Source organism: Marmota monax, unplaced genomic scaffold, assembly GCF_021218885.2.
Source record: "Marmota monax isolate L192 unplaced genomic scaffold, Marmota_monax_Labrador192_F-V1.1 WCK01_AAM20220418_F8-fsc00010, whole genome shotgun sequence".
Lineage (NCBI taxonomy): Eukaryota > Metazoa > Chordata > Mammalia > Rodentia > Sciuridae > Marmota > Marmota monax.
The window spans coordinates 21,648,362-21,660,646 of NW_026692321.1; the positions used below are offsets into that span (position 1 = coordinate 21,648,362).

Below are 12,285 nucleotides of genomic sequence, written 5' to 3' on the forward strand. Positions count from 1 at the left end.
TGGCATTTATACACAATGGAGTATTACTCTGCATTAAAAAATGACAAAATCATAGAATTTGCAGGGAAATGGATGGCATTAGAGCAGATTATGCTAAGTGAAGCTAGCCAATCCCTAAAAAACAAATGCCAAATGTCTTCTTTGATATAAGGAGAGTAACTAAGAACAGAGTAGGGTCGAAGAGCATGAGAAGAAGATTAACATTAAACAGAGATGAGAGGTGGGAGGGAAAGGGAGAGAGAAGGGAAATTGCATGGAAATGGAAGGAGACACTCAGGGTTATACAAAAGTACATACAAGAGGAAGTGAGGGGAAAGGGAAAAATAATACAAGGGGGACAAATGAATGACAGTAGAGGGGGCAGAGAGAGAAGAGGGGAGGGGAGGGGAGGGGAGGGGGGATAGTAGAGGATAGGAAAGGCAGCAGAACACAACAGACACTAGTATGGCAATATGTAAATCAATGGATGTGTAACTGATGTGATTCTGCAATCGGTATATGGGGTAAAAATGGGAGCTCATAACTCACTTGAATCAAAGTGTGAAATATGATATATCAAGAACTATGTAATGTTTTGAACAACCAACAATAAAAAATTAAAAAAATATATTTATTGATTGTATAGTTTATTTTCTCTGTTAATTTTAAACTGAACATAAGAACTATTTTTATTAAGTCATTTATTAATACATAAAATGACTGATTATAATTATCTCATGTACCTTTCAGAGTCCTTGGTTGTTACTTTTACCTCTGCAGGCTAATGACCTCATTTATAAAAGCTTCCCTTACCTGCTTCAGTAAGAGTTTTTTATAGTATCCATCTATAAAGGAAAAAAAATATATTATCAAGAGTTGGGGATAGAAACTAACACTTGTTGAACACAGGGTAGGTATCTGGACCTTCTATATGCTTTATCCCAAGTAATCCTCACAATAACCCTGGGAGTTGGATATTATTTGTTCTCAATTTACAGGTTAAAAAAAAACTAAAGTATATAGACAAGAAAATAAATAGCCTTGGTCCAATAAATGATAGAGCAGAACTTTGACACCAGGTCTGTGATGTGTTCTATGCATTTTAGGGGGGAAAGTTTCATTTTACTTTTAACTCTACCACATATTCAAATCCTTGTTAGCAAAAAAGGGCAGGATTAATAAAGAAACAATGTATATCCATACAAAGGAATACAATACAGCAATAAAAAGGAAAGAATACAATTACCCACCACAGTGTGGATGAATATCACAGAAAACCATGTTCAGTAAAACAACTCAAACACAAAAGAAGACACATTGTATAATCCCATCTTTGTGATGTGACTATTCAAGAATAGTCACAACTACTGATGACTTATGAATCACGGATGGTTACCTTGAGGTAAGGGAGGATGGATACAGATTGGAAAAGTATTGCAGAGAACTTCATGCTAGAAATGTTTTGTATCTCGATCTTGGTGGTGATTATATGGATGTGATATATGTAAATCATCATCAAACTATGCACAAGATTAGTACTCTCAATGTACTTTACTGTTTTTGTAATCTTGCAATTTAAAAAGAATCACTTTCCGTTGTTAAAAGGAAGGTTCCTGTGTCATAATATCGCATAGATTCACTGCTATAAGAGCCTGAAATTAGGCCAGGCACCATGTTGCATGCCTGTAATCCCAGTGGCTCAGGAGGCTGAGGCAGGAGGATCACAAGTTCAAAGCCAGCCTCAGCATAAGCAAGGCACTAAGCAATTCAGTGAGACTCTTGTCTCTAAATAAAATCCAAAACAGAGCTGGGGATGTGGCTCAGTGATGGAGTAACCCTGAGTTCAATCCTCAGTTACCCCTCCCCTGCAAAAGAGCCTGGAACTGGGAAAAATGACTTCTCTGCTCAGACTTCCTCTGAGCTCAGACTTTTGTCACACCTTCCCTTTAGCCTTTTCCTTACTCTAAGAAATTCCAACTGCCTATCTCTCCATGAACCTGCTGTTACTTAGCCAGAAAGGTAAAAAGGCAAGGAATAAGACTTAATTTATAAAATAATTGGGTGAACCTGTCCCAAGGGAGCTCTCCTGTCCTGCTCTGAGACCTCCAACTTTCTGGAACATGTCCCAGCATACCACCAAAGGAAGCTGATAGAATTTGCCTGGATAGGGACTCACTCTCAGAACAGCCCGATGGAAAGTTCATTTAAAAATGTGTAACAGGAAAAAAAACGTTGTTCTGAGAAATCCAGCTCACAAAAAATGGTGGCAGATATCTCCCACCCTCTTACCACATCACCACATCGCCACCAGGTCAACACTCTTTTAGCTACCCCTCCTTCATACCTCGACCCTATATGAAAGAGCCAAGGTCATCACAAGGTTGAGAAAACAGAGGCTACTTCATAGACCAGAGAGCAACATGATGGCTCTAAGGAAGAAGACATCCATGAGGTTCCTTGATAGCTTTATTCTCAGCTCTTTCACAGGATCTTTGGACCTACAACCACCCAAACCAACATGTTTCATTCCTTGCTCCCAAATACAGATGATATGCATGTGCATCTTCTGGAGATGTAAATTATCATCAAATGTAAGGATGGAGGCAAGGGCTCAGCTATGGCTTGTAAAAATCATTACCTACAAAATGCTGTGTGGTTGCTTAATGACCTTTTTAAGGTTGAGGCACTATCCTGAGGCAGCCTTCCAACCAAGTCCCTGGGTTATATGTCTTCAGGGAATCTTAAAGGCTTAACTGCTCATAATGGGCCCGTGTCCATTAACCCGTTGGTACTGTACCTATCTGTCCATGTCTTCCACATGATGATAATGAATGGTGAGGCTGGAAACAGGAGGGAAGTGTGCAGCCCAGTTAATTAGAATATAGGAATTCCCAGAGGCCAGTGGTTCTGCACGTCCCTGCGAATGGCAGAGCCTGGACTGGACAGATCACCCTCAGTCAAGGAAGATCCACTATCTAAAATCTACTCTTCTATAATGTCTATATCTTGCTATTCCTCAGTATAAGCTTTCATATTCTCACAAAGTTAAGGTTTGGTGTCTTTCTATGGAAAAAAAGTTGGATTGTAAATATGCTGCTTGAATCTTTGGACTAAATCCAAGGTCAAAAGACCTACAAGAGGATACATGTTGATAGAAATAAAGTAAATATCACGCTTCAATCCTCCTTCTCTTCCACAATTCTAGGAGGGAAAAAGCCTTCCATGATGAGACAACAGATACTACCCCAGTGGCCACTCCCCGCACTTCCCACGGGTCCTACCTTGCATCTCTTGGGAATAAGAAGCTAGTTACAGTAAGAAGCTATGGGGAACCCATAGCATCACTGCTATTTCCAAGGTCACCACATGTGGTCATGCATAGGGATGATGCAACTCTGGATGACACCATTCAGACAGACAAAAATGCACATGAAACTCTGAGAGTTGTAAAATGCGTGGCTTTAGACTGGATGCTGGAATGTTACTGGTGTGAGAAAAACCGTAAGGAATCATATTGATGGAACACTTCATTATCCATGAGGCATGTGATTAAAGATTTGTATACAACACCTAATTTAATTTCCATGACAACACCTTGAACTATTATTACCCCCAATTAGAAACACTTAAAAACCATTACTATCCTCATTTTTATAATAAGGAAAAAGGTCTCAAATATTTTAAGTAATTTTTCTAAGCCATGGCTATGGCCCACCAAATATTTGTGGCAGGGTCTCTGAAAAGCATAATGGGAAAGGTTTTCACCTACTTCTATGTCTTAGTCGTTCAGAATTTGCATCTTGAAATTATCTTCTCAGTGGAAAAGGCCTGATTAGAATGCCAAGAGAACTGTGGCTCTGGTCAGTATCTAGCCAGCATCTGGCATCTCATAACCTCTCAATGAACAAATGAAAGTTTCTAGGTCTACTGCTTCGTACTTGTCCAACCTTGAGAAAGTGTTTTCAACCTTCTGATTACAGTTATTCCACTTATAAAATAAAGTGGACAACTGCCCTAGCTACTACAGGATTAATAAAAATAATAAATGTGAAAGAACTTTACAAATTGTGAAGTTCCATACAACTGTAACAGGACATTAATAACAGTTATAAAGAACAGCAAAATGTCCTTTTATGGGTCAGGCTGGGCAAATTCCCATGAAGTGAGATTATCAGGCAGTAATCCTAACAGTGGCAGGACGTGACAACTTTGGCTGGCACAGCTCCTCTCTCTTCCCCACACACGGGCCAGTTTCTCCTGACTTTCAGAAACCCAACTTCTTTCAAAGATATTTATTGGTATTAATGGTAAGATTCTCCTCCCATACTCTGTAAAACCTCTTGTGGATCTTTTTTCTCTTTTATGATTTTGTGGAATGTTCAATTAGATGTAGACAAACTTCATCTTTGGAATAGCCATATTTATTCTCAACATTTTGAAGAATGTTCAAGCAGTCAATAAGAGTCCACCAAATCTAGAACCAATCTCATCCTCTCAAGACCCTGTGGTCTCCTACCCTGCCAATGACAGTAACACACAAAGACATACTCACACACACACACACACACCCCTAAAGATGTGTCTTAGATATATAATTCTCTAATAAGAGTACCTTCCCCCACTGGACCTATAGACCATAACCCAAAGAAAAAAATCTGTGTTTAATTTGGGGGGTATGAAGGAATAAATCTAGAAATTTTTTTTTTGTACCAACCAAGATTGAACTCAGGGGCACTTGGCCACTGAGCCACATCCCCAGCCCTATTTTTTTTTTAATTTATAGACAGGGTCTCACTGAGTTGCTTAATGCCTCACTTTTGCTGAGGCTGACTTTGAACTCTCACCCTCCTGCCTCAGCCTTCCACGCTGCTGGGATTATCTATCGGTGTGTGCCACCATGCCCAGCTGAAACTAGTAATTTAAAAATATTTTTTCACTAACAGTCCTATTGTGTGCTTTTCCCACCAACTTCAAAGATACTTATCAATATTTTTCTTTTCCCCTAGAAACACCAATGCCCCAAACCTCTCAGGAATTAGATCCCCAAACATCCTGATTCACTCTGCCATTCCCTGTCCCAGATCCCCTGCTTGTTGTAGCTTCTCAACATTTAAAAATATAGAACTTATCAATTATGAACAATGTGGCTTGTCTGACCTATATCTCACCTGACTCCCTGCTCCCTTAGAATTCCATTCCATAGTCAGAGGAATATCAATTTCAGAAAATAAGGTTCCTGATATCTAACCTAAAGTTTCCTTCTACAAGTCTCATCCTATTACTTCTACGGCCACACTAAATAACTCCTCTCCTTCAGTGCCAGTCTCCCTCCTCCAAGATCTGTGGATTGTTACCATGGCTTTCCCTTCATCACCACTTTAGCCCAGCCGTATATATTTAATTCTTTTCATCATTCATCATAAATCAGTCCTTTCAACTCTTAAATCAGCACTCTGCTCTTCTCTGGACTAGTTCCAAGTCTCCCAATTCACCTCCAATAACTGATATCCCTTCTGGGAGCTCACATTTCTTCTCTATCTTCCTTTACTCTCTATGCCCTCTCCAGATGAAATGGGAAGAGACTGACTGATAAGTGTGGTCAAGGGTCAGGTGTATTGTATTGCATACCTCTATTTAAATTGCTTAGGACTCTCCCCCGCACATGTAAAGACCCAAGTCATGTAGCCCCTTTCCTGGAGTGGAGATGGAGTGTTTATAGGAAAACAGGCCCTCCAATCCCCCAACATCCTCTAGACCCTCACCTGGAAGGGTGGAAGAAGCTGATCTCAAAACACCTACAAACCAGAATATTACCCAGGGCTATGGGCAATGCCTTGGCCCCCAGGTAAACATCTTCTATGTGATTTGGGATGTCTCAGGATAGTACATCACCATTCATATAATCCCAGCAACTGCCTCTCTATTTCATCTCCATGAATGACTCTTTTGGAGAATTGCTACAGACCAAAATGTTGATTTCCCTCTAGGAATTCACAGCAACCCACAAAGAAAAAAAAAAAAAAAAGCATGAGCATGCCATTCATCATAAGGCCTCTCGGGCATCCTTTTGTCCTCTCAGAAAACCCAAACCACGAGCAATTCAAAGGTTTCACTCTGTTCTAACTGGGTACTTTCCCATTTTTTGCCACATCCCTAGTCATAGTCCTGCTCAAGTTTAGGAAACTTGAATGTTCAATCTGAGAAAAATAGGGTACTTCAGGCCCCTCACTACAAAGGATGGCAAAACCATCATCCCTCTTTTTCCCTCCCCACAAATAGCCACATCCACACAATTGTTCCCCTCTAGACAAGACCACCAGCCCCTTGGGCAGAAGCAGGAAAAGATGAACTGAGCTTTGCCTACTTTCCCTTTGTGATTGAAGATCCGATGCCACAGAAGTGTTTATGTCCTTTCTATAAATCAGAGTCTATGGGAAAAGAATAAAACTCATTTTCCCAAAAATGACAAACAGCAAAATCGATCCTTATGGCAGAACCTAAGCCTGAATTTTCATACAAGAAACCAAATGGAACCACAATGATTTACATTGCCCCAAACATGAAACATGATTATAGCAGGGTGTGTCCACTCAGTGGGAAGGTCTACAATGGAGACTGCACCTGAATGAGGCTGGGGAGGTAATGGTAAAATGAGAGGCTAGTCCTTCCTGGCAAGCTACCTAACTGCAGACAGCATATGTCCTCAGAGACAGGAGGGACCAGCCTCTTCCAAGTGTGATCACCACAGGCCTGAAGTGCTTTTCAATAAGCTGTCTGTCTCTCTGGAGGTCATAGGGAGCTCATCCAGTTACACTTAGTGTCTTATTTGATCCCATCAATAATCATTTGATCCCAATCCTACTGAAAAATGCTTGGCCAAAATTTCTAGCCTTTTAATGGCAGAATCCTGGCTCTTTCTGAAACCAGCTTTGCTAGATGTGTCAAATGATGCATAAGAGCTTGGTCCAGCTGCCAAACAGACTGCACTGCCGAGGAAAGACTTGGGATGCTCACTGCCTCCTATAGTCAGTAGCAGAGCAGCTCTTAGAGAATACTCCTTTCTATCTGAAACTCCCCCACTCAGTAGTACCATCAACTCATTATGTGGGGCTTGAATAAAGTAGTACTATATTCTTCAAATGCATTATACATGTGACTCTCAGAAACACCCACTGGTAGCATCTTGCAATCCACATGTTTATAGTTGGCAAGTTTGGGGCTGCATGTGATAATGACAACAGCAAATATAGATTGCTTTGGCCCATGGTCATTTAACGAGAGGTAATAGAGGACGCTCCAGAAAGGCTTATAGATATGAAAGTGGAAGAAAATCTTCATTCCCAGAGAAAAAGTCATTTTTATTTCTATCACTAAAACATTGGGCACTAAAAGAGAATGTGTATATAAACCACAGAAGGCATGATGACATCAAAACCCAGCTGTTCTTTACAAAAGTATCCTTGGTGGGACAATTGTATCATTCTCCATCTCACTTCACTGAGGCACTAGCAAACTCATCTGACCCTATCTTTTACTATGGAGTGTATGAATTCCAGCACTGATCACAGGGGTCATTCTGAGTGCCAATGCCACTAATGCTGATGCTGAAATATGCATCTACTCTTGTTCTTTTCTTGGAGACCACATACCAGGATGTTTTCTGCATAATGACTACAGAATCTCAGCTTCTTAATATCTCTGCTGCATAAGAATATTGACTGTGTGGGGAGTACGTGTGTGTGCTTGAACAAGCATGGAACATACTTGTAGCTCTACAATGGCCATTTTTCAATGCTTTCCATCCAATTAATACTTGATATTAGTGGCCAGTGGAGCATAAGAACTTCATTTATTTCTAATGATGAGGATGATAGAAAAGAAGCTAGGTTTTCTCAATGGAATTAGTGTAGGCTGTTTAAAAACATGATTTCTCTTCTGTGCTTTGCTCATTCATTTGCATGGTATATTTTATTCAGGAGTTCTTCCCCGACACTCTTACAAGAGAAACATCCATTCAAAACTACCTGGTTTTCCAGTCAAATTATCACTTGAAAGAGTTAGAAGTAAGTGCTGCACACACATCCCCAACTCAGTGAATATGGGAAGAAATGAGGGAGTAAATGAAACAGAAACCTCATTTCAGGAGTCTCCAGCAGAGAGATCTGCAGTGAAACGGCTGCCAGAGACTATCACTAAGATCTGCGGCTGCAGACATTCAAGCTAAAAATCAGAGGAGGGAAGAGGAAAGGGAAGGGGAAGAGAAACAAGAAAGCCAACTATTTTTTCCTTCCTGGCTTCATAGTGACTTCCTCAAAGCAAGACAATCTTTACAACTTTCCTCCCCCTTTCCACACCTCCTCCTGTTCCCTGATCCATATTTCCTCTGGGATTCTCCCAGGACATCTGAGAAGATGAGGGTCTGAGAGTGCAAAGCAGACAGGGGGTAAGAGTAGAGGTAGTGCAATGAATTAACAAGGAAGAGTGAATCCCTCGGGAAGTAACAGTTGGAAGGCATTCAATAATAAGAAGAGAACCTTTATATTCCCTAAGAAATTATACCCCAAATCTGTGGGTGATCATGAAGAGGAACATGGAGGAGAATGAAAGGATAATAGTTTTCAGATGTAGTACTAAGTTGGAACTTGGAAATAATAGGAGGGTTTCAACCATTCTAGGGCTCCAGGAAGAAAGGTAACCAGTTCTGGCTTGGACCTTGTGTAGAGGGCATTATGCCAAAAACAGAAAACTTTTCTCCCAACTCGATTGCTAAAAAAGGAAGGAAGGTCCTTGGGAGCGATCGGCCTCAGGAAAAAAGTAAATTACAGTCTAACTTTAGGAATGAAGAAAGAAGGCTAAGAAGCTTTTGGGAAAGACGGGTGAGGGGAACAGTTAGATAATAGTGGCTGCAAATCCATGTAACTAAAAAATGCGAATCCCAGCACACTCTGGCGGGAGCTGCTCACCGATCCCAAAGATCTGGAAGAGAAGGCGGGGCTGGGAGGCGCGAATCGCCGTGGACAGCCTTCCCTCTCTGCCCACTTCCGATGCCTTCTTCTCGGGCATCAGGCGGATCCTCAGCCGCCCTTCGCCGTGACGAATCCACCAGCTGAACAGCTCACTGAGGTTAAACTGGAGCAGTCCCACGGCCGCCTCTTCTGGGGACCCAACGCAGCCCTCAAGAATAGCCTCCTCGCCCAGCTCCAGCACTAGTTGCTTGGCGCGCCGGAGCTTGCGTATCGAGCCACCTTTCAGCACCCTGGACAGCGTCGGGTCCGCAGCTGGGGACAAGGAGCTGGCCGCCGGCGGCCCCAGCAGCCTAACCAGCGGGGCGCAGTCCAAAGCCAGCGAGCCGCGCGCCTCCAGCCGGCCAGCCCTCGGCTCGGAGGGGGATGGCGGCGGCAGCAGCAGGTCTCGGGCGTAGACACGGAAGAGCGAGGGCACCACGAAGTCCACCGCCAGACTCTTCCTCTGCAGGCGCGAGTAGCTGAGCGGTTCTCGGGGCTGCAGTGGTGCCCCAACTGCCTGTGAGCCCGCACGCTGCTCGGTCGGGGTCCCGGAGCCCAAGGCTGCCGCTGAAAGCAGCAGCGGCAGCAGCCACAGGAGCCGGGTGGTTCCCATCCCGTCAGAGGAGGGCTGTTTATATTAGTCTCCCGACTCTCCTGGCCCAGCCTTGGCCTTCGCTTTCCTGCAAATGCAAAGGGCTACAAACAGTCCTTGGTCCTAAAGGGCTCCTTGCATCTGATCTTGATTCCCTTGCTTTCTCCAAGCTGCAAGGAGGCAAGCAAAGGTCTGAATAAAACGGAGCTGGAAGTCAGGGGCGCGTCCAGAGAACACAAACCCGCTGGGTTCGACAGCTGGAGCCTGTACCTCTTGCTCTTCACGCTGAGTGCCGCGCCCCCGTCTGTAGCTCGCTGCGCTCCCGAATGACAGAAAGTACTGAAGGGAGGTGGCAATTGGGTACCGTCCTCTCCTGCCCCCCGCGGCCGGACCTGGGGTCTGTCAGCTCTCCCGGCAGCCTCCAACCCTCCGCAACTTTTCAGGCTGGGAACCGTGGATCTAAGCCGGCACTCGCTGTCCTGGCCTCCTCCAGCCTCCCTTTCGGCTCCTCTGAGCTCCGCTTCCCGAGGCTGGGCGAGAGTCAAGTAGGGGACTGCTTTCTAGTGCCCCTCTAGGCGACCTCTGCTGCAGGAAGTCTTCGGACAGCACTGCCAGCTGAACTTCTGGAACCAGAATCGGAGACTCAAGTGCTGCAGAGTCAAGACTCTGGCCGCCACCGCGCAAGTTTGCAACGTCCTTGCTGTCACCCGCGTCTTGGTTCCTCGGAGTTCGTACGCTACAGAGCGGCCCCGGAGGCAGTGAAAGCATTCAGGGGAGGGGAGCCCGAAATCTTGTCCCCTCCTCACCTATCCTTAGCGCCAATGGCTTCGGGTGGCTGGCCAGAGGGCAGCTGGAAGGCGTCTCGGTGTTCCACGACTCCCCGGACAGCGGCAGCGGAGGGTGCCAGCTGCCACCGCCGCTGCCGCCCTCAGAGCCGCTGGATCGCATCTGCCCCGGCGCCCGCCACTTGCAGCTGGCGGAGCCGCGAGCGCGCGACGGGAGGGGGCGGGGCCGCGCCGGGGGCGGGGCTCGCGCGCCAATTCTTTGCGGCTGCTAAACACACGCAGACCCGCCCCGTCCCGCCCATGCCCGCCAACCAATGACGAAGCGAGGTCGGCTTCCTATGCAAATCTGCAGAGGCTTGGTGTTCATTGAGAAAAGCACAGAGTCCGCCCCGCCTTCCCTCCCTCAATTCCTCTTCTTGGTTCCCTTCCTCCAGATTCTCTGCCCTATTTCTCTGCTCTTGCAAACAGGAACGTGTTTTGAACAAATGGAAAACTGGAAGAGATCTTTGTAATCAAGCACTCTAATAACGCATTTAATAGATTAAACGGGTCCAACTTCAGAAAAGCAGGTTCCAGAATAAAACTGTGGAGACGAATGGAAGGCAGGAGGGGGAGGGGTGGCAACACGACGTCACTAAATCCAAGAACAGCTTGTATTGGGGTGGTGAAACAGAATTTTCTCTGACTCTCATTATTTGAATGCGTTCCTGGAAGCCTAGAGGTCACCCATTTCACACAGGAAAAGTTGACAGCGGGGGTGGAGGTCTTGCAGAGAGTTGTTCTTCAGCTACAACAAATACCTTCCAAACCTCTGTCAGTCACCACGTTTTCTCAGAATGGTATCTGAACATGTGCCACCTCCTCTAGTTTCTGTAAAGTGAATTTGCAGTGCTGGGGATTGAACCCGGAGTCTTGGGCATGGCAAGCAAACACTCTACCACTGAGCTGCATCTCCAACCCAAGGCAAATGTTTTCAAATCATTTCACAGAGGAGGACACTGAGTTGCAGAGAACTTAAGTGATATTCCCTGAGTCATACGGGCATATGTGACCCCCAAGGCTTTACCATGTGTTCTCAACCAGCACTCTTGTCATACCCCTCCATGAATAACAGGAGAAGGTGTAGGGGTGACTTAACTGCTTACGTCCTTGGTAATGAGAGCTGAGAATCTCAGAGCTTTTCCACTCACTTGTCAGGGCTGTACCTCTGGTCTGTTTTTCCTTTTGTCCCTTAAAAACTGCCAATACAGAATTCAGATAATGTCTGTGTTTATAACAAGCAGTTGACTAGAACCACAGACAAATATATATATATATATATATATATATATATATATATATATATATATATATATATATATATATAATCTTTAGTTCACACAAATCCCTCAGAGTTCCTTCTTTTCAAAGGTTGGTTGTCAGAGCTGGTGCTAACTGTTGGAGCTAAGGATAAGGCGATATTCCCCACTCAGCTCACAGTCTGACAGGTAGCAGAAGAGCTTCCTTGAATCAGAGCACTGTGTCTGGTGGAATCTCTCTCACTGAGCCACAGAAGGTGGTAACCAAGTGGAGCCCCTGCTCTCCCAGGGATGCAGCTCATTCCAGCACAGTGGCATCACCTTTGGCTAAAGGAAGACCTAATGGGCCAAGAAATGTCACTTCCTGGAATGACTTGCTTCTGACTGTATATGCAACTCGCTTGATCTGGCAGGCATCTGGCTTCTCCCTGGAACTCAGGCTGGATAGGCTGACTTTACAAGTTTAAGGGCAAAGATTTATCTACCCAAGGAGAAGAAAGGATGCCCCTATATTGGGGGAGGAAGGGAGGGAATTTAAAAAAAGAAAGAAAGAAAGAAAGAAAGAAAGAAAGAAAGAAAGAAAGAAAGAAAGAAAGAAAGACAGGAAAAGGTAAGAGCATGGAGGT

General features: G+C 44.5%; 1 protein-coding gene across 1 annotated transcript in view; it reads right to left on the minus strand.

Moving 5' to 3' along the window:
- The window catches only part of Alk (ALK receptor tyrosine kinase), a 668,653-nt gene extending 658,134 nt beyond the window's left edge, over nt 1-10,519 (minus strand). Inside the window, exon 1 of the mRNA XM_058578442.1 lies at nt 8,943-10,519. Coding sequence (XP_058434425.1) covers nt 8,943-9,597 — 655 coding nt within the window. The 5' untranslated portion in view covers nt 9,598-10,519. The remainder of the gene's footprint in view (nt 1-8,942) is intronic.
- Between the last annotated feature and the right edge of the window lie 1,766 nt (nt 10,520-12,285).